The 24,390-nt window shown below is 42.5% G+C and overlaps 1 protein-coding gene across 1 annotated transcript; it reads left to right on the forward strand.

Moving 5' to 3' along the window:
- Nucleotides 1-5,482: 5,482 nt before the first annotated feature.
- Nucleotides 5,483-24,385, forward strand: LOC145348888 (stromelysin-1-like). Its single transcript, XM_080196932.1, has 10 exons — nucleotides 5,483-5,643; nucleotides 7,239-7,375; nucleotides 9,173-9,318; nucleotides 10,327-10,452; nucleotides 14,785-14,946; nucleotides 19,550-19,841; nucleotides 21,504-21,619; nucleotides 22,554-22,710; nucleotides 22,815-22,909; nucleotides 23,857-24,385. The coding sequence occupies exons 1-10, from the start codon at nucleotides 5,536-5,538 to the stop codon at nucleotides 23,952-23,954; spliced, it is 1,437 nt and encodes a 478-aa protein (XP_080053058.1). The 5' UTR covers nucleotides 5,483-5,535; the 3' UTR covers nucleotides 23,955-24,385.
- Nucleotides 24,386-24,390: the final 5 nt, after the last annotated feature.

Genomic DNA, 24,390 nt, shown 5'->3' on the forward strand with positions numbered 1-24,390 from the left:
TCCACTAAAAGATAAAATCAGGACATACGTTTTGGAACTAAGCACCCAACTCAAAGGGATGCTCAAATTGGTAAAAGGCAATCAGGAACAGAAATGCAGACAGAGAGCTTGAAATGCTTCCTGACATCCCAGCAGCAAGAAGTCGCGTCCTAGTAAAAACGTTACCTGACAAACCAGGGTTTGCACCAAAATGGAATGGGCTGTATGAAGTTATAATTAGTAGAGACACCTGTGCCTGGATCTAAAGCTGGTTTTCCCCCTTTGACTAGTCTTCGTATGGGTTTAGGTTAAGTACATTGCTCTTAGAGTGAAGAGCAAGGCTGGCAGAAGCTGGGAACCCTGGATGACTCAGGATATTGAGGCCCTGGTCAAGGAGAAGACAGAGGTACATGACGTGCATAGGCAGCTGGGATCAAGTGAGTCCTTTGAAGGGTATAGGGAGTGTAGGAGTAGAGTTAAGAGAGAAATCAGGTGGGTAAAAAGGGGACACGAGATTGTTCTGGCAGATAAGGCAAAGGAGAATCCAAAGAGCTTCTACAAATACATAAAGTGCAAAAGAGGAACAAGGGAGAGAGTAGGGCCTCTTAAGGATCAATAAGGTCATCTATGTGTGGATCCACAAGGGATGGGTGAGATCCTAAATGAATATTAGCAGTATCACGACACCTGAAGGTAGAAACATCAATGCTGGAGGATTCTTAGCTGGAACTATCTCTGATGTTGTTCCTCCATGTGTAGTCCTGCTCCCGGAGCAGCTGGCACGCAATTGTCTCTGCTGCTGGCCAATCCCAATCAGTAGAAACGTCAACCCAATGTGCTCCGTGATTCTCCTGAACCTGGCACTGAAAGAATAAAGATGCCATAGTGAGTGCTGAGGAGTCCTCCAGACTGTGCAACTCCATCAAGCTCTGGATGTTAAACTGGCTTGCTGGGCTCCTCAAAGAATCATCAGTTAGTCACTCTGGCAATAACATTCTTCTTGACGGGGCATCGCTGAATCTTGCAATTAGCCTTTCAAGCATTGGACTAGCACTTGTGATGAAGGAGCAGTGCTCCGAAAGCTTGAGCTACCAAATAAACATATTGGACTTTAACCTGGTGTTGTGAGACTACTTACTGTGCTTTTCAAGCAATTATCTAGAAGACAGCTTCATTAATCCGAGTCTTCAGTGGTGCTCAGTTAAAGAGCCTTTCACAAGAGCAGTCAATGCATTCTCACTGCTGTCTCTGACAGAGTGTGCAGAGAAGTGGATTTGAGCTTCCTGTCCAGTAACCCCCTCTGGCCTCACACCATTGACCGAGTGAGGGTTGTGCATTTCACTGCATTCGTCTTTACCCCAAGTGAGAGGGTCTTTATGCCTCATGAGGTAGAGTAGCCCCATCACTGAGACCCCCACGCTGCCCTTGCAGCCAGATCTCTTCCAAATCAGGACCCCTGGACCTCATAGTCACACCCAGTACTGACCCTCTGTGGTGGCCGCCTCCCACTCAGTTTGCAGCTCCCAACAAGGAAGGGTACCCACTCAGCTACTGTTTGAACAGTAATTCAGCAAGGAGGAATCAGGAAGCAATGCCTGCTTGGCAGCCAGCACATCCCCTTGGAAGAAGGGCAACCTGATATGAAGGGAAAATAAGGCCTTTGAATTATCTCCTCACCACCAGGCTCCCCTTCCCGACGAACCGGAACTGGAACTGAGCCACTTCAGATCAGCCATGATCTTATTGAATGGCGGGGCAGGCTTGAAGGGCTAGATGGCCTACTCCTGCTCCTATTTCTTATGTTCTTATGATAATAGTGACCTTACCACAGGCCCCAAGCTACACTTGTGTGTGTGCCCAGCATTCTCCCTAGTGCTTTTTGCGTGTTGGACTGCCCAAGAAATAAAAGCCCCCTTAGTGCTGTTATCTCCCTCGGAAGAGATAGCACCAGATTCATGATTATGTAGAGCTGTTGTAAATGGGACTGACGTGACATCATGCTTGTGCCAGCTGAATATTTATTGCGGGCTCAATATTCAGTGTGAGTGCTCGCCAATGAGATGCTGATGCATTCAAATGAAGTCTGCCGCTTTCCCATACATGCTCCAAATCACTCTCCCTGCCAGCAAGGTTACATCAAAATCGGAAAATGTGATCTCACTGGTGAGAATCATATTTTTCTGAATTCTCCATATTTTGAGATGGCATTACCATTTCCATGGATACAGAGAGTGTGCCAAGATTTTGCCCATTGAATCATAGAATAGCTACATCACAGAAGCTCAGCAGTGATCCTGTTGTGCCCAAGCAAGCTTTCTGTGAGAGCAACTCAGCTCATCCCAGACACTACCTCTTCCCACTCAACCTGCAATTTATTGGTCTTCACATCATGGACATCATTGCTGGTGGGCAATGCCAGGGTGCCATGCTGGCATTGCCCAAGGTGCATGCCCATGCATCCCAGAATTCCAGAGGAGCTCAATGGCCTCTGTCCCCATCAGTGGGGTGGGTGATCATGCCTGGTTCCCCTCTCCTGGCTGGGAGGGGTTGGGGGTGGGGGAGATACGAGCAGGCCCAGAGAGTACCACCCTGGGCTCATTAATCATATTGAAATTCAGATTCAAGATATGGGAATCAGCCTCACGGTGATTTCCGGGACCAGGCTGATTACATTGAAAAACATTACCTGGGAGAGTTGCGATTGGCCGGACGTTGGTCGCAAGTCCTGCTGCAACCCACCAACTGATGTGTCCGGACCCGCTTTGCTGCTTACAGAGCTGGGAGAATCGCCCACCCCCTCCTTTTGCTGGTAACTATATATATTTTCTAAATATTTTATTTAAGCTTGCTGTAATAATTAAGTACCAATTGAATTATGATACATGCTGATTGCAATTAAACTTCTGTGCAATGTTCAATTAATTGCTCCTTTCAGAAACTATGTAACATTGTGCAATAGTATTAAGCAGCATTGGTCCGTATCTGCTCTGGTTTGTGAAGGCATTAAACCATTTAAAATAATTAGATTGACGACTGAACATTGGATGAAATGTATTATTGCATTAAGTAACATCCTAAACTGTGACTTCATCCCATATTTTTAATAGAAGTAAATAGAAGCAAAAAGTATTCAGAATTTCTTAAAAGTTTTTTTATAAACTATCTTCACAGCAATAGATCCTCTTTAAAATCAGGGGCAGGATTTTATGGTCTCACTCAACCCGAGACCGGAAAATCCCGCCTGAGGTCAACGGGCCCATTGTCCACCCCTCGCTCACTTCAATTCCTGTGACTGGTGGGAAGCAGAATTCCGGCACAGGACTTTGGCACTGCACAATGTTGCTAAAACAGAAAAATTGCAATCACCTTTGGTAAAGGCAAACTTGTGTCAAGAACATTCATTAACATTCGTTACACTTTTCCTAAATGGGTACAAAATTGGATTTATGCTTTCTCATTTTTGTTCACAATGATAATTTTTAAATGCTGCACAGTGATATTAAGGTCAAAAGTGAGGGAATTAATTTTGAAAAGGAATATTTCCCCATTTTGTCGGTGCAATTTTCAGAAAATGTTTAACAGCTCTGCTCTTTTGCTTTTAGTTCACATTCCATCTCCATCAAGTTTGGTCAATTCTGAAGCTGTTACCTCCAAGCAATGTGAGTTTATCTTCGTCAGATATATCATTTTTCAAGGAATTCTGTTTCTTTTCCTGTGGGTAGAATATTACAGGGTCATTCCCCCCAAACCCCCCACCAAATCCAGAAGCAAAGTCAGCCAGGAGCCAATTTGTTGGATGTCCCCCCCACAACCCCCCTGTCCCTGGTGCACCTCCCCCACCCCGTACTGGTGGACAAAGCATAACTCAGAGCACAAATTCATAGATGTTAGGGCAGGAGAGTATACAGCTCTGCAGCTGTAATTGACAGGGTTGGATCATTGTTACGCCCTCATCACATGGTTGTTGAGGGTGGAAAGGGTGTATTGGTCATGTTTGTTTGCTTTCCAATGCTTTCCAGAAATTCCAACTGTTGGTGTGTGAACATCTCAGCTGGTCATCTCACAATGGAACAGAAACAGGAAATGCTGGAAACATTCAGCAGCTCAGGCAGTGTCTGCAAAGGGAACTGAAGAATTGATTTGGTTAGAATACAGGATTTATTTCTGGCAAAGTATCTAAGTCACTGACATTTTATTGCTGGTAGAATCTTCAGTCCCGCTGAAGACTGACTGTCCTTGCAGGTTCCCCAGTGGTGGGACAGGTGAGCTGTGCATATTGGCATTAACTTCAGTGGGTCCAGAAGATCCCTCTGACGACCAGTGGTGAGCCAAGCCCAACATGGAAAAATCCATCTCTGTGGGACTGGAAATTAAGCCCATCTTTTGAGGTTTGTACCAGAGACTCTGTCCCTCGCAAGGCCACTTTCTCAGTGTGATCTACCTGACCCTGAGCTGAACTTTGGACATCAGACCCTCTGCATCACCATGACTGTCCATTTCCATCATGGGTTACATGGCTCATCCTTGTCCAGGCCTCAACTCATCTGCTGCACAAACCCTCATCTATATTTGTATCACTTTCAGATTTAAAAATGTCAATGCTTTCTTGACCAGCCGCACACCTTGTGCCTTCCATAAATGTCCCGTTGATCTTATTCGAGCTCATAAGAGTCATATTCACCCATCAGCCTGAGCTCGCTGACCTACACTGACTCCCAATCCAACAAGATCTCAATATCCTTATTGGTGCATTCTCCTCCAGTCCTACAACCACCAAGATCACAATACTCTTCCAACTCTTCTTGCACATTCCTAATTTCCATCGGCCCACTAGTAGCAACTATACCCTCAGCTACATGGGCTCGGATTTCTAGAAATTCTTCACTCACCACCTCTGACTCTCTCCCTCCCTCCTCCTCTTTAAAATGCTCCTTACGAGCTCCTTCAGCGAGCACTCTTCGGTCATCTGTCCTAATATTTTCTTTATTAGTTAGGTATCTGTGTTTTTTCTTGATAACAATTCTCTGAAAACCTTTGTTTGCTTTACCGTGATAAACATGCTACATAAAAGCAAGTCCTGAGGATTTATTGGTGGGTATATACTTACATCCCTGACAGTCTGTCGTTGGGTATGTATTTCTTTGATGTCAGAGAGATAACTCTGGCAAACCTCATACATTTATTTGAATTCCGGTGTTTTCTGTTGCACCAGAGCTGAACAATATGTCACCTGGGTTTGTAGAACATTACAACTATTCTACTTCATCCTACTGCTTCTCTAATGCTTTATAATGTAAAATATCACTTAGCTTCCAGGATTTGTCTGCTTTTTCTGTTTCCTTGTTTCATAATTTAAATTGAAAAGGATTCATTGAATTAACAAACTGCACAATCACTTCGTAAGAAAATACTTGTCTAATGCTTCACCAATAATTACCTTGAGACATAAATACCTGCTTTGAATCATTGGGTTGCTTAACATTCCAGCTCTATATAAAGAGAAGCAGTGGACTACCTTTTATCGTAAGTCTGTTTACCACGCCGTAAACAGCCACAATGAAGGCAATGTACTTTCATCTTACAGTTGTGCTTGAACTAGGTTTTCTTGCCTTTTCTTCAACTGCACTTCCATTGTCTTCAGTGAAGGGTGCAAATAAACCTGAGGTATGTAAAATATTTAAGCTTTGCATACGAAATATTATTGTTTCTTTCAGACATGTATGTTTAGTTTGAGGTCATATTTTGAGGATAAAGAACTGAGATGAGGAGAAAATTCTTCACCCAGGGAGTGGTGAACGTGTGGAATTCAGTACCACAGAAAGTACTCAAGGCCAAAACGTTATGTGATTTAAAGAAACTAGATACTGTTCTTGGGCCTAAAAGAGCCAAGAGCGATATAAGGGGAAGAGAGGGGTCAGGATATTGAAATTGATGATCAGCCATGATCATAATGAATGACGGAACAGGTTCAGAGGGCAAAATGTCCTATTTCTGCTTCTAGTTTCTATGTTTCAATGTAAGAGTGTCAAGTAGATATGATTAACCTGACTACATTCTTGTTTTGTTCTACTTCAGGTTCTTTATGTTTTTGATTAACCATTTTTGGTAATATGATTAAAGAATATGAAATACTGAGCCTGATACAGTTCAAGTTCAGTCAGTATTTACCTAAGCTGTAGTTTCTCTACTTTATGGGAATACTAAATCTATCCATTGCAGCATAAAGTACCAAAAGCCCTGAAGATTGACTGGCTTTTCAGCTTTGATTCCTGATTTTATCTCTGGTCCACTGTCTGTGCAAAGCCCATTTAACATGATATAGGACACCGACACAGTTAAGCGCTTGTATGCTTAAACCCTTATTTTTTTAAATATCTCATACATGTATTGCCTCAATGAAACCCCTCAATGTTGCCAGCTGTCTCACACCAGTCGATCTGCCATTTGTTCTTAAAGTTGCTACATCTTGTTGCAATCTCTCACAAATTTCTCCCTCTTTTTAGTTCTGATGAAGTGCAAAACAGACTCAAAACATTAACTATGCTTTGTCTCCTTACAGATGCTGGAAGACCTGCTGAATTTTTTCCAGCATCTATTGCTCTTGTTTCTGTTTACAGCATCCACAGCACTTCGCTTATTTTCCTGCTTGGTCCTCATTTGTCATCCTGACATCTAACTGGGTGGTCAGGCTAAGTGACGCTAATATAGTGCCAATTCAGTGTGTTCATGGAGGACCCATGGCCATGTGTGCCCACATCAGTGCAGAATGTTGGCAGGATTGCTGTGATAACAACCAAGAGTGTAACCTGCTCGGGGAGTTCCACATCCACCTTCTGTGTATTTGAATTTTATATCAGGAGACTTTTATTGAGAGACCACATTTCGCTGTATAAAGGCATTTAAAAATGAATTGCTACAGTGAAAATACTATGATATTTAACATTTTAGAAATCACTTAAAACTACCAAGTATATTTATTTGGATAATACAAAGATTGTGAAGAAGTTTCTCTTTGAATGAAAGCTGGAGAAATGGCTTTTTTCCTTGAATAGCAAGCTGCAAACTAAATTGCAGTCTCAACAATCCCAATTTGTAAAGTTGTATGTTTTTGTGAATTAAATCACAAGATTGTTAATTATGGGTAAAAATAGGCATTGTTTGTTTTTTCATTTAAAAATAAATTTCAGCTCTTAATAACAATAGAATAATTAGGAAATGAAATATTATCCCTTAAAAATAAACTCTTTTCCTGCGTCTAGGGAGCACAGAAAGCTTATCATCTTAAATTAGCTGCAAATCTGGTCAATGGAACGAATGTTCCTCGTTGTGGAGTGATTGATACGGAAGAGTTCACTACTCTCGGCAGTGTATTTGAGAAGAAGGACCTCACTTACAGGTATAGATCTTGGCACTTTGACATTCCTGTTTATTCAATAAAATTGGTCAATTTTATTAGCATCAGCTACAATTTCAAATGTACCAGGCAGAAATGACACATCTGATCCATCATTTACCCAGTAGGCTTATTCCCTATTGGTTCCACTTTGATAGAATATCTGACAATGACTGCTGCCGTGCTTGGCTTGGCCAGGATTGTTAAGGTGCAGAAAGTGTGTTAAATAACCAATCTTCACTGAAAACAGAGCCTCTGACCTACGTTCTGTGCTAAAGGTTTATATGTCCAGTTAGCCATTTGAATCTTCTGGAAGTCAATCCGCGAGATAGGTGTTGGAAATAAAGCTTTCACAAAGTCAAACAGCGAATTGTTTGTTTCTGGGCTATTAGGGGAGAATTAGTTTGTTTGAGCTGCATCTGATCTCCAATCGGAGACTGATATGTCCAGGGCTACAGAGGTATTTAATATAATCACCAGGTAAACAAGTCATTCTGCTGGATCTGGGGGTGGAATAGGATGATTAAAAAGAACGTTCACACAGAGATCAGTTGCAGCTTTGGTGCTGAAGATGTCAGCATAAATAGTCCAAGGTGAGTAAGTCTAGACATATCCAAAGGGATCTGCTTGGGAGACCCATTATCTTTGAGTGAAGCTGTGACAGAAATGTGCAGATTCGTGAAGCCACATCTTCCAGCATCTTCATAGAATAAATTCAGTCACTGGCTGTCAGGGTGATCAATGTCTTGAGCTGTTTTACTCTTGTTCTTTCTGAACAACAACTGGAGATATCTGTGGACATTTCAGTTCATAGCTGACTCCAGTATCTGACAGTGGTATTATCCAGTCAGGCAGAGATTTCAATATTTTCCCTCTCAAAACCATGTTTAAAACAATAATACACTAGTTTGCAGGTTTCCTCAAGGTGTGGAGCTTTATAAATGGAATATATTTCACCATGTGTGTGTTTCCCTCCAATGGAGGTGAGAGGCACCCTGAACTAATGTCAGGCCAGCAAATCATTTTCTATTCTTAGTCTTATTCCTCATCCAAAATAAAGTCTAATGATGTAGAATAATCAAGTTGACCACACGTAGTGTGAGATTACACTCACATCAGCTGCGGCCAGTGAGGGTGGAGACTATCAGGGAACCAGTAGGAATTTTATAGCAACCCAGCAGCTTCCATTATTATTTTCTGATGCTAATCCACAAATGATCAGATTTGTTGAATCCAAAGTCACAATGCGTGACTGAGGATTTATGAAGACCGCAACCTCCAGGTTGTAAGTAGCAGCAGAACGACTGGGTTACCAGACTCATCAAGGAGACTTTGTCTGTTGTAGAAGGCCCTGGTCTGCATGGTGTTGGGCAGCTCAATCAGATGGTTACACAGCACTGCACAAATGCAGAATCATTTCACACAGAAATGCCCCAAACATTTCATGCTGCTGGGACATTCTCAAATGAATTGATAAAGTTCTGCTGAATTCAATTTGCAGGCAGGTCCTTTGCTGTCTAAATCCATGGGTTCAGCAGTTGAATAAAATCAGGAACTGGTTCTCTGTCAGAATCCCTTTCACTCCTTCTCAGTGATTCACATAATCTCTCCCCGGAAACTGGCCATCTGAACTCTGCTGTTTGGATGCTAATGTTTGTCACTGTGGGAGTGACTGGAGTAGGTGGCATGAGCTGTTTTCTGAAGGGCAAACATTGACCTTGGAAACACCTGCACACAATCAGCATAATTAATCCGACAGTTTATACAGATAGTGATGGAATTGACTTTGTCTCCACACAGGATACAGGAATATACACCTGACTTACTGCAGAATGTTGTGGATACCACGATAAAAGAGGCTTTCCAATATTGGGCTGATGTCACTCCATTGACATTTACACAGACAACATCTCCTGCAGACATTGAAATTATATTTATTGCTGGAGGTAGGTTCAAACAATAAAATTCACTCCTGCAAATGTTACGTTACCTCTGCATTGCCCCACCTTGACCTGTAACTATGTTCCCCCCCCGGCTCCTTCAGTCATTCTGCTGGGGTCACTGACATGGGCTTGGTGACACTTCTGGACTCAGCTCACAGTGTGGGCTCAGTCACTGAATACCTTCTCAGAGATTGTGCAATCCCAACAGTTGTCACCTCATTGTCCAAGGACCAGAGCTGTTGGCCTTTTGATTAACCAGCAAGTCCTGGAGATCAGACATCAGCTTGGAACGGAGTCAAAGTTCCACCTCTGCCCAACCAACAGCTGAACGGCCGTTAAATGACTGTGGGGCTCGTTCACCAATCTGAGGCAGGATCACTTCTGATTTTCCCAGCAGGAACAGAGACCTTGCCATCCCCTGTGTAAAATCTAACCCATGAGTTCAAATCCCAGTTTGATGAATTTAAATTCAAGTAATTAATTAATTGTGGAATAATAGGAGGCATCAGCAGATCAGTGAACAGTTATTGCCAGCAATCAATTGCTTTATTTCATTGTCCAAACAATTGCATGTAATCCTTTCATCCTCAGCCAGGGGAGGCCATGGCCTAGTGGTGTTATCGCTAGACAATTAATCCAAAAACTCAGCTGATGTTCTGGGGGCCCGGATTCAAATCCCACCACGGCAGATGGTGGAATTTGAATTTGAATTCACAAAAATATGTCTGGATTTAAGAATCTACTAATGAAACTATTGTCGATTGTCGGGAATACACATCTGGTTCACTAATGTCCATAGAGAAGGAAATGTGCTGTCCTTACTTGGTCTGGCTGACATGTGACTCTAGATCCACAGCAATGCTGTTGACTCTCAACTGTCCCCTGAACAAGGGCACTTAGGGAAGTGCAATAAATGCCGGCCAGCCAGCGATGCCCATGTCCCACGGATGAATAAAACTAAAAGCTGGAAACTAATCTTTACTGAGCTGTTTGTTCAATTCTACTTGTTAGATCATGGTGATGGAGCTCCATTTGATGGACCTTCTAACGTTCTGGCTCATGCCTTTCGTCCTGGCCCTGGAATTGGAGGTGATGCTCATTTCGATGAGGATGAAGAGTGGTCAACTACAGATGAAGGTAAATATACTTCACCATGAACTAAAACTCAATGAGCCAAATGGCCTGAGAGCTGGCTGGTGGGAGATAGCTACTGCTGCTGTTAGTGCAGAGTGGAATTGAAAAGCCTGGGCATTGTCATGCCTGATGTTTATTGTATGTTGTTTGCACGGTGCAGGTTGTCAAAGTAACTAATCAGAGTGTTAATGAAAGAGAGAATTATGGGTGAACTAATTTTGAGAATTTTCAGACTCAAATGTTTGCTATGCTGATAGAATGCACTGCAGAATAGAAATGTATCGAAAGCTAAGTGTCCTCCAGCATCTGAGCCTCCTGAGGCAGCTCATCAGTTTCCTTTAGGGCAGTTTATGCCAGCTGTGAAGTTAGCATTTTTCTTGATGTATGGACAGGGTGGGGACACAGGAAGGAAAGAGGGAGGGGAAGGGGATGGAGCAGGGAGGGGGAGGGGGCAGAGTGGGGAATGGGGGAGGAGGTTGCTGTGAGTTGGACAAGTGGGTGACCAAGAGAAACAAAGAACGTTGAAGCTTACTGAACTCCTACTGGATGGGCACGGAGAGAATTTTTGGATTGAAGTTTCAACAAAAGAAAACTCATTCCTGATGTTTTCCTGCAGAACTGGAAAATACCATTGTGGACCCCACTGATGTCTGTTTTTCAGATAATCTTGTTTTATTCAGAGATGTTCCACGGTAGGCAGAACTACTGAAGGTTGTCATCAGGCCTATGCTCCCTCAATATTGCAATGTTCACAACAAAGCTGTCAACCCTACCAACAGCAATCATTAACGAATGGAGAGCTGACATCAAAATGTTAGACTCCAAATTTTCCTTCATACGTGACCCCACAGCCATTTCTTGGCAGAGATTCCCATTAGAGTGTACACATTGGGATGATTCTCTGAGGTCAGGAATCCTGATTTCCCATTGAATTGGGTGAGAGGGCCAAATTGTGACTCTTACTGGGCATCCAACCCATTGCAAGTCTCCTGTCCCACAGCACCTGCTCCGACCAAGCTCTGGCCCAGAGCCGATGAGAATCTGATTATTGCTGATTTTAATACAATGAAATGTAATTACTGGGTTTAGACCCATACGCTTCCTGCCCAGCAGGAAGTCCAGCAAGCATCAATCTCACCTGGCAAAGGGGTACCAGGTGCTGTGGGCTTTGAGGGGGTCAAGCACTTAAGTATTGTTTCTGACTATGCCCATTGACGCCTCTACTGCAGATAGAACCTGATCGGGGCAGACGCAGTAGGAAGATCCCTCAAAGGGCCTGGGGATGGGGGGGGTACTCTCGGGCGGGGGGGAAGGAATTGATCTTGGGCTCTCCTCAGGATAAGGGTCTCATGGCTTCTTTCTTCTCCTTTCTTCCTGGGAAATGTGAAAATCACTCTTAGGATGGTGATTTCAAGCAATTTCTGGTTAAAATCGTTATTATTGTCAGTGTTCAATAAAACCTTTGAAGTGGCCTGGTCACATTAAAATCACAAACACTTGGAATTCTTCAAAATTGCAGCAACATCCATTCTATAATAAAGATTTCCCTTAAGTTGATATTGGAGGCCCCAGCTATTACCAGACCTCTTTGAAGTACTTTGATTGACCAGGAGCTGTCAGTTTCACCAAAGAAATCCCTGTGGTTTTTCTCATAAGCTCCAGGTGCTCTGAAACTTTTATGAAACACTCTGAGTGACAGGGGCATTGACGTTTACCAGAAGGATTCCTCTTTGTAGCTTGAATGAACTCCAGCTGCTCTGAAGGATCTTCAAACTATTTTGATTGACAACTTCAAAACAGCTCAAAGATGGAATTAGGTGAGGTTGCTTACATAAAGAACTAACAACCCAATAGCTGCTAAAATATTTTCTGGCTGACAGCTTTAAGGTGTATGAAACATTGTTGATATAATCAGTTCACGCTCCATTAAGCCAGAAGTGCTTCCTCTTTTGCAATTTTGAACTGTAGGCTTTTTAAGCAGACTTTCTGTTTGATCTGAAGTGCCCACTGTATGAGCAGCTGATGGTTCTAGCTGCAGGTTTTTTTTAAATGGTCTTTCTCTTTGATCTAAAGACCTTCCGCAAAGACCAAGCATACAGTCTGAGTGCTCTTTTTTCATAGTGGGCCTTTTTCAACCTCTTATGTCCAAACTGGATGTTGTTTTAAGCCAAAGAAGAAGCTGGCACCACTTAGAAATTATCAACCAAGCAGTCCTCAATGAGGAACCTCTTGCGACCACCACTCTTTTCTCTGTTTAGACATTATGACCATGCCGGGAGCTTGGAGGCTTCCAGTTGATCAGGTGCGTGGCTGGACAGTGCTGGATTTAACCCCTGCCATCCTGGCAGTGATACCATGGCAGTGACATTGCCACTGCCAGGGTTGCAGGGGGCCTGAAGGGGGTGAGGCCTTTGCTACCCCAATCTTAGAGTGTTTTTCTTGTGGTGGGGGATGATGCCTCTGACTGGCGTGGCAGCAGCGGTGGTGGTGGTGGTGGTGGGGATGGCGGGGGGTGGAGGCTGGTGGGGGAGGGAGGGTGGTGGGACGGGTAGGTTGGGTCACCCTCACACCTGTGTGATGTACGGGGATGTTGACCCAAACATTTAGTTGTGGAGGGGAGGTTGCCCCTCTGTGGTGAAGGCTTAGGTGTGCTCTCTTTGTCTGCATAGGTTTGTAATGTCCATGGGGATTGTGAAGGGTCTGGGGTTGTGGGGATATGGGGGAGCGTGGGGAGGGGTAACTGGCATTATACGCTGACATTGAAGCTGGGCTTGCTGGCATGTTTTACATGGGCAATTTTTTTGCAACCAAAGAGTAGTTGAATCCCACCTGGTGAACACTGGCAATGCCAGCAGGAAACACACTGTTTTTCCCACTGGCGGAAAAACTTTGGAAAAATAGCAGTCACAATCTCGATAGCTTGAAGGAGAATGATTGGAAAGTAACTAATACATCAACTGTTAAAACCTGCAGCAACAGCTAACAGCTAAATGTGATGTAAGCCTCCCAGTTTGAATACTTTTAATGGTCTAACACTTTGTTATTTATGTCTGTAAGCAGATCAGATGATTTAGATTCCTATCTTGCCCTCTGATGCATCTTGTAAGATTGAGATCTGAAATATATAACAAGGTTCGTGAGATATTTCTATAGACTTTACTTCCCCTTTGCCATTACCCCCAAAAAGAGTGCGAGGGAAGGAAGAACTTGGATTAAAAGAATGGATGTCCTAAGAACCTTACAGACAAGGAATTACTTTCTTTGAAGTGCTGTTGCAATTTTGGATACTTGGCAACCACAAGCTATGAAGTATTAAACAACCAAATCATCTTCTCCATTAATCTTAGTCAAGCCTTAAATGATCTTCAGAATTCCTCTGCCGGAACCTCGTTAAATCACTTGATTGCTAAGGGCAAATGAAGCCTTTATTGAATGCCGCTTAAAAAATCTGTAGCTCCAACACTGCAGCACTCCCACTGAGATGTTGTTTTGGAAAATACACATTACAGCGCAATACAGGCCCTTCGGTCCTCAATGAATCTTGATACTATGATACTACTCATGGGCCACAATCAACAGCGAGTCAACAACACAATCTTCCTCAGCAAATCTTAATGTGATGCTCAGATATGGATGGTCAGTCCAAACGTGTGCAGGTTAGGTTGACTAGCCATGCAAAGTTGACTTTAGTGTCATGGGGATTAGCAGTGTAATATGTGGGGTTACAGGAATAGGGCCTGGGTGGGATTGTGATTGGGGCAGATTTGATGGGCCAAATGGCCTCCTTTTGCACTCCTGGGATGCTATGCTATAAAGAGGCACCTTGATCAGCAATTTTTCCAGTGGGAGACAGTGAGAAATGGCATTGGTACATCACTTGATGAACTTGACGGAGGCTATGTTTTCTGTATACTGCTTATAAGTGGCATAACTTCCAATGAATCACTTATATTCATTTCAGATCAAAGTGAGCGCTCTTGGATTGGCAACTGCCACTGAGTCTAACTGGAAATTTAAGATGAATCAACTCTGTATCGGATGTTTTAGATCTGAAAATTTACCTCATTGTGTATCACTGAATTGCCAGTGTCTTCTACTGTTGGAGAGTAATACGGTGCCTGCTTGTTTTTATTCTTGTGACCATCTCCTGGTCCACTTGAACCTGGATTTCTCTGAAACAATATAAAATTGAAACATTTGGATGAAAGATCAGAATCAATTTCAATAGCCACTTACAAGACTGACAGAATTAAAACATAATGCTTGTGAATAAATATGCTTTTACACTTCAGTTTAAACAGGTTTGAACAAAATATTTGAACATTGTTTTTCCAGGAATCAACTTGCTGATTGTTGCAATTCATGAATTTGGCCACTCTCTTGGACTTGGTCACACTGATGTTCCCGGCTCTGTGATGCTTCCCCGTTACCAATATGTGCCAAAAGAAAGCTTTAAACTTTCACAGGATGATATTGATGGAATCCAGGCTTTATACGGTACAATAATATTGATTTTTATTGATTTGGAGTTTTTCACAAGCACTTCACCAGGAGTTGTCAAGTAAAATTCAACACTTTGGGCATGATCTTACCGGATCGCCCTGCCAGTTATATCCTCCCAGCCTTGCTTTGCTGGTGATGGTTGTGAAACTTATTACTATAAAGCTAATGTAAGTTAAAAGTACTTACCTGCTCCCATCCCGCTTCTTCTGGTTTCCCAGAATCTCCCCCTTCAGCGGTGAGATGTCATGCCAGTAAGGATCACTACTGTTCCATAGTGGTGAGGACCAGGTGCCATGGCCACACCAGCTGAATCGGAGACCATTGAAGCCCTCAGATTGTCAGGGGAACAGCCCAGCCACGTCCCTTGGGCAATGCCAACTTGGCACTGCCCACCTGACTTTGACAGTGCCAGCTGGGCACCACAATTGTGTCAAAGGCAGTGCCAAGGGGGTGTGACCTGAGTGTGGATGTGGCCTGAGCTGGAGTGGGTTTTGAGTGGGGTGGGGGTGGTGGGGCTATGACGGAGTGGGGGGTTATGCATGGTGACTCTCGGGGAGGGAGCTTTTGCAAGGGATGCTCTGCAAGGTGAGTAGGAGATAGGCAAGGGGGGGTTGGCTTATGATGAGGAACAGGGGGCCCATCAGGGGACTAATTGGCATGGTCTTGATGCCCTGATGCCAGCAACCCTGGGGGAGCAATGCCACCCATGATGTGGTGGAGGGTGTGTTGCTCCAATATCCATGGTGGTGGTGGGAGGAGATTTTCTTTTTCAATAGGAGTTCAGGGTACCCTGTGTAATGGTGCCTGACTGGCTTCCTTGGCATACTTAAGCCCTGTTTCTGCACCCCTCCACCTACATCCCCCCCCCCAACCCCCCCAACCGCACCCACTACTATTTTGGAGGATCATAAGGCAGGGAATATTACTAAGGGAGAGGCAAGACCATCAAGGAATTTGAAATTTAAAATGGCAGTTTTTTTCAAATTGAGTCTTGTTTTACTGGGAGCCAAACTAGATCAGCAAGTACACCCAGAACAAGTACACACCAGGCACCTTTATAACACCCATATTTGGTGCAGTGTTTAACTGCCTGACTCTATCCTCTGGACATTCTCCTTAACAAAGAACAACACAGCATGGGAAACAGGCCCTTCGGCCCAACGAGCCCACGCCGCCATTTTAACATTGTGAGTCCCCCCTCCACCCATGACCCTTGTCTATGCTTATGGCATTCCACATTGAGGGAAGACTAATTTAGGGACAATTTTTTACACCAATCAGCCTAACAGCACATCTTTGGGGTGTGGGAGGAAACCAGAGCACCCGGAGAAAACCCACGCAAGCACGGGGAGAATGTGTAAACTCCCGCAAACACTGGCCCAAATCCATGTGTCTGCACAGCATACAGTGATAGTCACTGAGCTGTCAAGTTGCCAGCATCTGGTCCTGTTTAAGCATACGCTAATGATGTGAAGCACTAGGCTACTCTCGAAACAACCAAGAGCAGCCCTCGTACGACCCATCGCGTGTATGCCCCTTGTTGGACAACATCCAAAGACCTACATCCTTTCCATTTTTCCCTAAAAGCAGCTCAAAGCTAATCTCAATCAAGCTATTGTTAATTCTACCATTCCTTTCACATGATTTGCAGGTAGTTTTCTCTCTTTTACAAACTGTTGGCTGTAATTTCCACAGGGTCTATCAATCTCTTACCATTACCTCAGCAGATAATCAGCGAAGTATAACATAAACATTCCACAATGTCATTTTTCTGGGACTTTTGATGAGTTCACAGTTAAGTAATGCTAGACACATACACATACTAACACACACGCACACGCACCTTGCCCAATTCATTTTGGGACCCACAATTGAATTTGCCTCCATCACAACCTCAGGCATTACGTTCCAACTCCTAACCTGCGGAAAAATAATCCTTACATTTGTTTTTTTGGCAACAACCTTAAATCAGTGGCTTCCAGTTTTCAACACTTCTGCCAGTGGGAACAATTTATCTTCACTTACTGCCTCAAGATTCCTCATGATTTTGAATATCTCCATCAAACCTTCCCTAACAAGAACAAACCAAGTTTCTCTAATCTCGCCTCATCAATGAAGTCCTCTGTCCATAGAATCCCTACATCCCTACAGTACGCAAGGAGACCATTTGGCCCATGAAGACTGCACCAACAACTAGCCCACCCACGCCGTATGCTCATAACCCCATGTATTTACCATGCTAATCCCCCTGACCCGAAGGTGCAATTTAACATGGCCAAACCACTTAACCTGCATGTCTTTGGAGAATGGGAGGATGCCTGTAAATTTCTTTTCCATTCCCTCTAAAATCTTCATATCCTTTTGTGGCACCCAGAACTGTACAAAATATTTCAGTTGAAGCCAAGCCAATGTTCTGTAAAATTAATTGATTTTGCACTCTTTTCAGTTCTGAATTATGCTATTGTTTTGATTTGATTTATTATTGTTACATGTATTAGTATACAGTAAAAAGTTTTGTTTCTTGCGTGCTTTACAGACAAAGCATACCGTTCATAGGGAAGGAAAGGAGAAAGTGCAGAATGTAGTGTTACATCCATAGCTAAGGTTTTCACATGCATTTAAGTTGTTGGAACTCATTCATGCCTAGGATGTTGAATGGCAAATTAATTATGAATTATTTATTCAATTTTGATTCTTTTTATTATAAGGGAAACATATTTTAAAACAAACAATTTTACAGTAAGTGTTCAAGTAAAGTTTGAACAAAGGTAATGGGGACAATTTCCCAGACCCATTGAGCCTGGTGAGATCCCACAATGTTGGGAAAATTCCGGGAGAAGCCTGAAGCAGGATTCACGCAGGGCACCAAACAGTTTGTGATGTTCTCAGGAGCTCCCAGCAGACGTAGTCACGTTCACACCCAGCGAGGACATAAACTTGATTAACACTAATTTAAACACATTTTGATATTCAAAATCGTCTTGTGGCCAAATCTTCTGGGAACGTCATGTGTTCCGACCTACTGACCTGATGTAAAGCCAGAGACCAGACATGACGGCCATATCAGGGAGGTTTGGGTGGGCAGGGACATGGTTGGCATCCTGGCTGTGCCCACCTGACACTATCAACCTGGTACTGCCGAGGTCTGGAACAAACAGACCCAAAGTGAGGAACAATGAGTAGGTTTTTGGTGAGTAAGCATTCCTTGACAGCAATATCCTCAGGCCCTACCCATTAATTTTCTGAAGGTTGAGAACTGACCAATGGGGCAATAATTGGCCAGAAAGGACTCATCTTCCTTTTGCTGGACAGGACAAAGCCGGACAATTTTCCACTTTGTCAAGTAGATGCAAGTACTGTTGCTGGACTGGGGCACTAGTCTTCAGAACTACCCATAGCCTTAGCAGTATCCAGTCCCTTCAAACATTTATGGATACCTCATGGAGTAAATCAAGTTGGATGAAGACCAGCATCTATGATGATTGGCTTCTCAGCAGGAGGCCAAAGCAGATCATCCCATCAACACTTCTGGTTGAACATGGTTGCTATGTTTCAGACTTGTCTTTCACACTAATATGCTGGGCTTTATTGACAATGGGAGTGATTTGTAGTTCATCTCCTCAGTTAAATTGATTAATTATCCGCCACGGCTCATGACTGGATATGGCAGGACATGATTTGATCTATTGTTTGTAAGATCACTACATCTATAGCATTCTGCTTCCCATATTTAACACTGATATAGTCCTGTTTTGTAGCTTCACCAAATTGGCACCTCAGTTTTAGTTATGCTTGGTGCTGCTCCTTGTCTGGGTCTCCAAATCTGACATAAAAGCCTACCCATAGAAAATGGCTCTGTCTTCTGAGTTCAGGTGTTAAATGTGGAGGCTGACTTTCAATAAGGCTTAACCTGGGCCTCCTGCCCACATGTTAACCAAGCCAGAGAGACGTTTCATTAGAACTCATCACAGATCACATATCCCTCTTCATTACCCCTTTAAACTTTGTAGTAAATAAATGTTTTAAAACGTAACCATCTTATGAAATCTTAAACTCATAACAAAGTACCTGCTGCACTGCCCTATCTGGCAACTATGTCCTTCAAGATTCAGCTAGTTATGATACTACTGCGCCACTTTCCATGATGGATATTGAAGTCCCCAACCCAGAGCACATTCAGTGCCTTTTATGTCCTCAGTGTTCCTTCCAAATGGAATTCATCACAGATGATCACTGATCATTATCTCAGTCAGAAGTAATCATCAGGTTTCCTTATCCACGTTTGACCTGATGCCATGATTCTTCATGGGGTCAGAAGTCAAAGTTGAGGACTCCTGGAGCTACTGCCTTCTGACTCTATACACTCAATTGTGTTGTCACCTCTGGCGTTTCTGCCCTGCAGATGGGACAGAATGAACTCAGCAATGGTGACTGGGGGAGACTGGAGCATTAGCCGAAAAGCAGAACTGGCTGAGACTCATTACGGACCAAAACAAATTTGAAGTGCTATTAGGCCTTTCCTTCAAATTAATTTATTTGCAGTCTCACAATTTCCTTTCATTTCACATTATTTTAAATCTTGTCCCTTTCAATTTAGGAGTTGCAGTTCCCACAACACAAACTCCAAGCCAGACTTCAACACAAGCTCCGAGCCAGACTTCAACACAAGCTCCGAGCCAGACTTCAACACAAGCTCCGAGCCAGACTTCAACACAAGCTCCGAGCCAGACTTCAACACAAGCTCCGAGCCAGACTTCAACACAAGCTCCGAGCCAGACTTCAACACAAGCAACAATGCAGACTTCAACTCAGGAACCAGCAGCATGTGACCCAGACTTGTTCGCAGATGCTGCTCTTAGATTACGGAGAATTATTTTGTTTAAGAATGGGTAAATAATGCATTTATTGAATCTCATGTTTACAATATCTATACTATAAAAACTAAACAGAAAAAAATCAGATGGGCTGATTTTAAGCATGAACAGAGAAAAAAAAAGTTATGTATCCTTTCTAGTTGCCTGGATATCTGAGCTCTTTAGCAGCCCAGGCCACATTTTCTTTCTGCCAGCACCAAGCAGATCCCCCATTACTCCAGTTTGTTATTGCGAGGTGGGAGGTCGTCTGGCTCCCATGCTGCACTGGCCTGTAGCAGCCGTATGTCATTATGGGAGATAACACTCTAGCTTCATCTGGCCTCAACAAAAAAAGGAGTTAGACATTTCCTCTTCTGATAAAAAAGGTGACAGGCTGTTTCTTTCAGCACAGATGCTGCTGGAGCTGCTGAGTATTCCCAGCACTTTCAGTTCTTATTCCAGATGTTTCCTGGGATGTTTTCTGAGTGCCTGGCAATGGTTCTTTCATAGATCGATAGTTAGATCATTCACAGCTCCAAACAAATGGACAAGGTGTGACTTACAGTTCATGTAGATAAGGCCCTGGCTGAGGGTCCTAATTACCCTCGTGAAGGACCAGGCAGTGGGTGGGATTGGAGCAAGAAGGAATTATGAATTGCAGCAGTCTGATCATGGGATGCTACCTTCCCTTTTCCACTTGTCAAATTTAACATTGACCATAGAATTCTAATAGCATGACAAATTCTCATTTTAAATGGTACATAAATAAAATGACTACAAATAACTGGTAGCAAGCTGATATAAAACAATGCAATATCTTTGCCAGAGTAACTCAAAATTTGACAAAGGGTAGGCAATTGATCAAAGGTTTAAACCCACAATGTTAACCTTTTTATTTTTTTCAAATGCTGATGGAATTGTCGTGTTTGTTACTTTGTAGTTTGTTCAGATTGGAAACGGTTGATTTTATTTTCAATCACAAATTGATTTGAACTAGCTAAGTTTTAAAACTATATGGAGCAAGTTGCTGATTACTCAGCTGGCAGTTTTTTTGCAGATTTAAGGAATTTTAGACATGAGATTCTTTGATGTCCTCCATATAGGCACAGTATATTAATTCTTTCTGAGTAGTTAATGTAGTAATTCTATTTGGGTAGTTAGCGTACTAAGCCTATCTAGGCAGTTAGTGTAGTAATTCTATCTGGGTAGTTAGCATAGGATTTCTATCTGAGCAGTTAATGTAGTAATTCTATCTGGGTACTTAGCATAGTAATTCTATCTGGGGCAGTTAATGTAGTACTTCTTTCTGGGTAGTTAGCATAGAAATCCTATCTGGGTAATTAGTGTCGTAATTCCATCTGGGCAGTTAGTGTAGTAATTCTATTTCGCTAGTTAATGCAGTAATTCTATCCGGACAGTTAACGTAGTAATTCTATCTGGTTATCTGACCAAGTGTATGGTGGGTTCAAACCTATGCAAAACCTTATGGAAATTTGATTTATACTGGACAAAATTTGTGTTCTAACTTTCAAGCTGGCCTGGGTAATTTCAGGAAAACACAACGCAGCGGAAACTCCTGAGTGGGACGTTTACAATTTAGCAATTGATCAATGAGAATTCTAATCATCAGTGCATCTGTATCAAATTACCTCATCAAAGCTGGATAACACTGATACAATATTGTTCATTGTTGTGTAGATTCTACAAAACTAGCCGATCAGGAAGAGCAATCCCAGTTAACAGCACTTGGCCAAGTATGGTGTCAAATATTGATGCTGCTCTTTCACATCGCTGGAGAATTATTTTTTTCTCAGGTTGCACATTTTCTATTTTCTTTTGTAATATATCTATTGAGATGTTAGTAATATACTGAGTGACTCATAAGAACATAAGAAATAGGAGCAGGAGTAGGCCATCTAGCCCTTCGAGCCTGCCCCGCCATTCAATAAGATCATGGCTGATCTGAAGTGGATCAGTTCCACTTTTCCGCTTTCTCCCCATAACCCTTAATTCCCTTGTCTGTCAAAAACCTATCTACCCACGTCTTAAATATATTTAGTGAGGTAGCCTCCACCACTTCAACGGGCAGAAAATTCCAGAGATTTGAGTGAAGAAGTTCCTCCTCAACTCCGTTCTAAACTGTCCCCCCCCTTATCTTGAGGCTGTGCCCTCTAGTCCTGCTATCCTTTCTGAGCAGGAAGAATCTCTCTATCTCTACTCTATCCATCCCTTTCATTATCTTATATGTCTCTATAAGATCCCCCCTCATCCTTCTAAACTCCAAACTCCAACGAGTACTCATCACTGTCAGATTGCCACTCCATTCCTACTTTTCTCCATTATGCCAGAGCTCCGTATTCCTGGTTGGGACATCTGAGCCCAGCTTCATCCGAAATGATGCCTGTGCTTGAAAATGAATTGCTTCTTCGTAGTGTGGATTGTCAGGGGAAGATAACTACTACCACCACCCACCCCACCCCACCCCCCCTCTTCCCCCCACCCAACACCCCAACTTTTGTATGGTGCTAACTGCTATATTCCTGTAAGAGTTTAATTGTCTCAAATTGTCTTTGAAAAACGATGAAGAGAAGATATGTGGGGTAAGGTGATAGTTGGGGAGGGTTGGATTGCAATTTTTTAGGATCACTGGAAAAGTTATAGATTTAACCTGGGGCACATAAAACTGAATGATAAGTTTGGTCAATCACTTTGTGATTTTTTAAAAAATACAATCTGTTCACCTTGCAGGATCTCAATACTGGGTTTACTCTGGGAATGTTCTGAGACGCGGATATCCAAGGCCTATCACTGATCTTGGTTTGCCGAGCAGTGTTACTAAAATAGATGCCGCAATGCGAATTTCAAGGAGAAGAATAGTCTTCTTCGTGGGCAATCAATACTGGGTGTATGTACTTTCATTTTTTTTTTCCTTACCTCAATTTCTGAGGCCTTTGTTGTGTGTTTTCTCTGGTGATTGTAAAATACTGCATCATTTGCTTTCCTATTTAGCTTTTCTATATCCAGGAGAAGCTTGAGGGGCCCATATTTAATAAGTAACATCTTTAACAACATTTCCAAAGTGGATGCAGCTTTTCGTCGAAGGGGTAAGTGTGGCTTGTGTCCTGGAGCCATAATCTAGGCATTATGTTAAATATTTATATTTTAGGTTAACTCCTGGAAAAACCATCAAAATGGTGACTGCATGTGGTTTGATGCTTTAATATTGTGTGTTCCTCCAGCTAAAACAAAAAGCGAAAATAAATTGTCTTCAGTTGCATTTAATTATCTGCATGTATGCATGTTCCACATGTACTTAATGATAGAATCCCTACAGTGCAGAAGGAGGCTGCTCAGCCCATTGAGTCTGTGCTGACTCTCCAACAGAGCATCTTACCCAGGCCCTATCCCCGTAACACGTGTTTAACCCATTAATATCCCTAACCCACACAACTTGGGCCACTTTTAGGGGCAATTTAGCATGGCAAATCAACCTAACCCGCACATCCTTGGTCTGTACAAGGCAACAAGAGCACCTGGAGGAAATGCATGGAGACACAGGGAGAACATGTAAACTCCACACAGACAGTGATCCAAGGCTAGAATTGATCCTGGGCCTCTGGAGCTATGAGGCAGCAATGCATAAATGTAAAGTCCAAAACTGTGAGCTTCCTATCCTATAATGCCCAATTTGCATTGTTGCTAATTTTCTGACTAATTTGAGAACAAGGGGATTTGTTGAACATCAGTAAAAATGCAATTGAGAGAGTGTAGAACTCCCTCAGTAATACCTAAAAGCTCAAAAGTCAGGTCTGATCCCAATTATTTCACTTCGAAGTAGGGGGCTATCTCTAAAATAAGGCTGGTCACTTGCTCACAGATATTTGTTTGGGATTTTTGTGTTCCTAGAGTCAGCAGGAACCTGGCATTTGTCTAATTCCGAGATGTCTCGGTGACCTGCCAAAGTTACAGCATGAATCTGATGGAACACATGAGGAAATATGATTCTCATGTCATGAGCAAATAATAAATAAACTTTTCTTTCGATTGACAGGGTATATCTACCTCATAAGTGGACCTCTTGTGTACAAATACAGGGGTCTTCGATTCATAAGGTCTTTCAGACCAGATGGGTGGCTGAATTGTAATTAAATAAGTGTGATTTGTCACCATACCACCAACTCACGGAAAATATTGTTCATCGAGGATGGGCGTGTTATATCAATACAAGACAAAATTAACTATTAGTCAAACTTAATCATTAACTTGTTCATAATATAGTTGCTGCTTTTTAATTTGTAATTGATCAACTTGTTGATTTAATTGCATAAATTGCATAATTTGTAACATGGTAATGGTAATACAAAGTTTACGTTTTTAAAGCATTTCTCACTGTGTATCAACCCATGAATATACTTGCTTGTGCAGTTAATGTGTCATTTCTTACACATTTACATTGAAAGTAGATTAGGATATTCATGGTACTTCAAAAATATCCTTTCCATTAATTCATAGATTCTATTCATTCATGTCAAAAATTGTGATTCAATGTATCCTACTGAAAATAAAGAAGCTAAGACATACTGAT

Source organism: Carcharhinus amblyrhynchos, chromosome 10 (assembly GCF_965287045.1).
Source record: "Carcharhinus amblyrhynchos chromosome 10, sCarAmb.v2.hapA, whole genome shotgun sequence".
NCBI classification, from domain to species: domain Eukaryota; kingdom Metazoa; phylum Chordata; class Chondrichthyes; order Carcharhiniformes; family Carcharhinidae; genus Carcharhinus; species Carcharhinus amblyrhynchos.

What these genes read in the sequence shown, in the direction of transcription:
- LOC145348888 (XM_080196932.1), top strand. Translation starts at nt 5,536, where the DNA reads ATGAAGGCAATGTACTTTCATCTTACAGTTGTGCTTGAACTAGGTTTT. An exon ending in AATTATATTTATTGCTGGAG is followed by an intron (nt 9,319 to 10,326) that starts GTAGGTTCAAAC and finishes TCTACTTGTTAG; the next exon opens with ATCATGGTGATGGAGCTCCA. An exon ending in GAGAATTATTTTTTTCTCAG is followed by an intron (nt 21,620 to 22,553) that starts GTTGCACATTTT and finishes TTCACCTTGCAG; the next exon opens with GATCTCAATACTGGGTTTAC.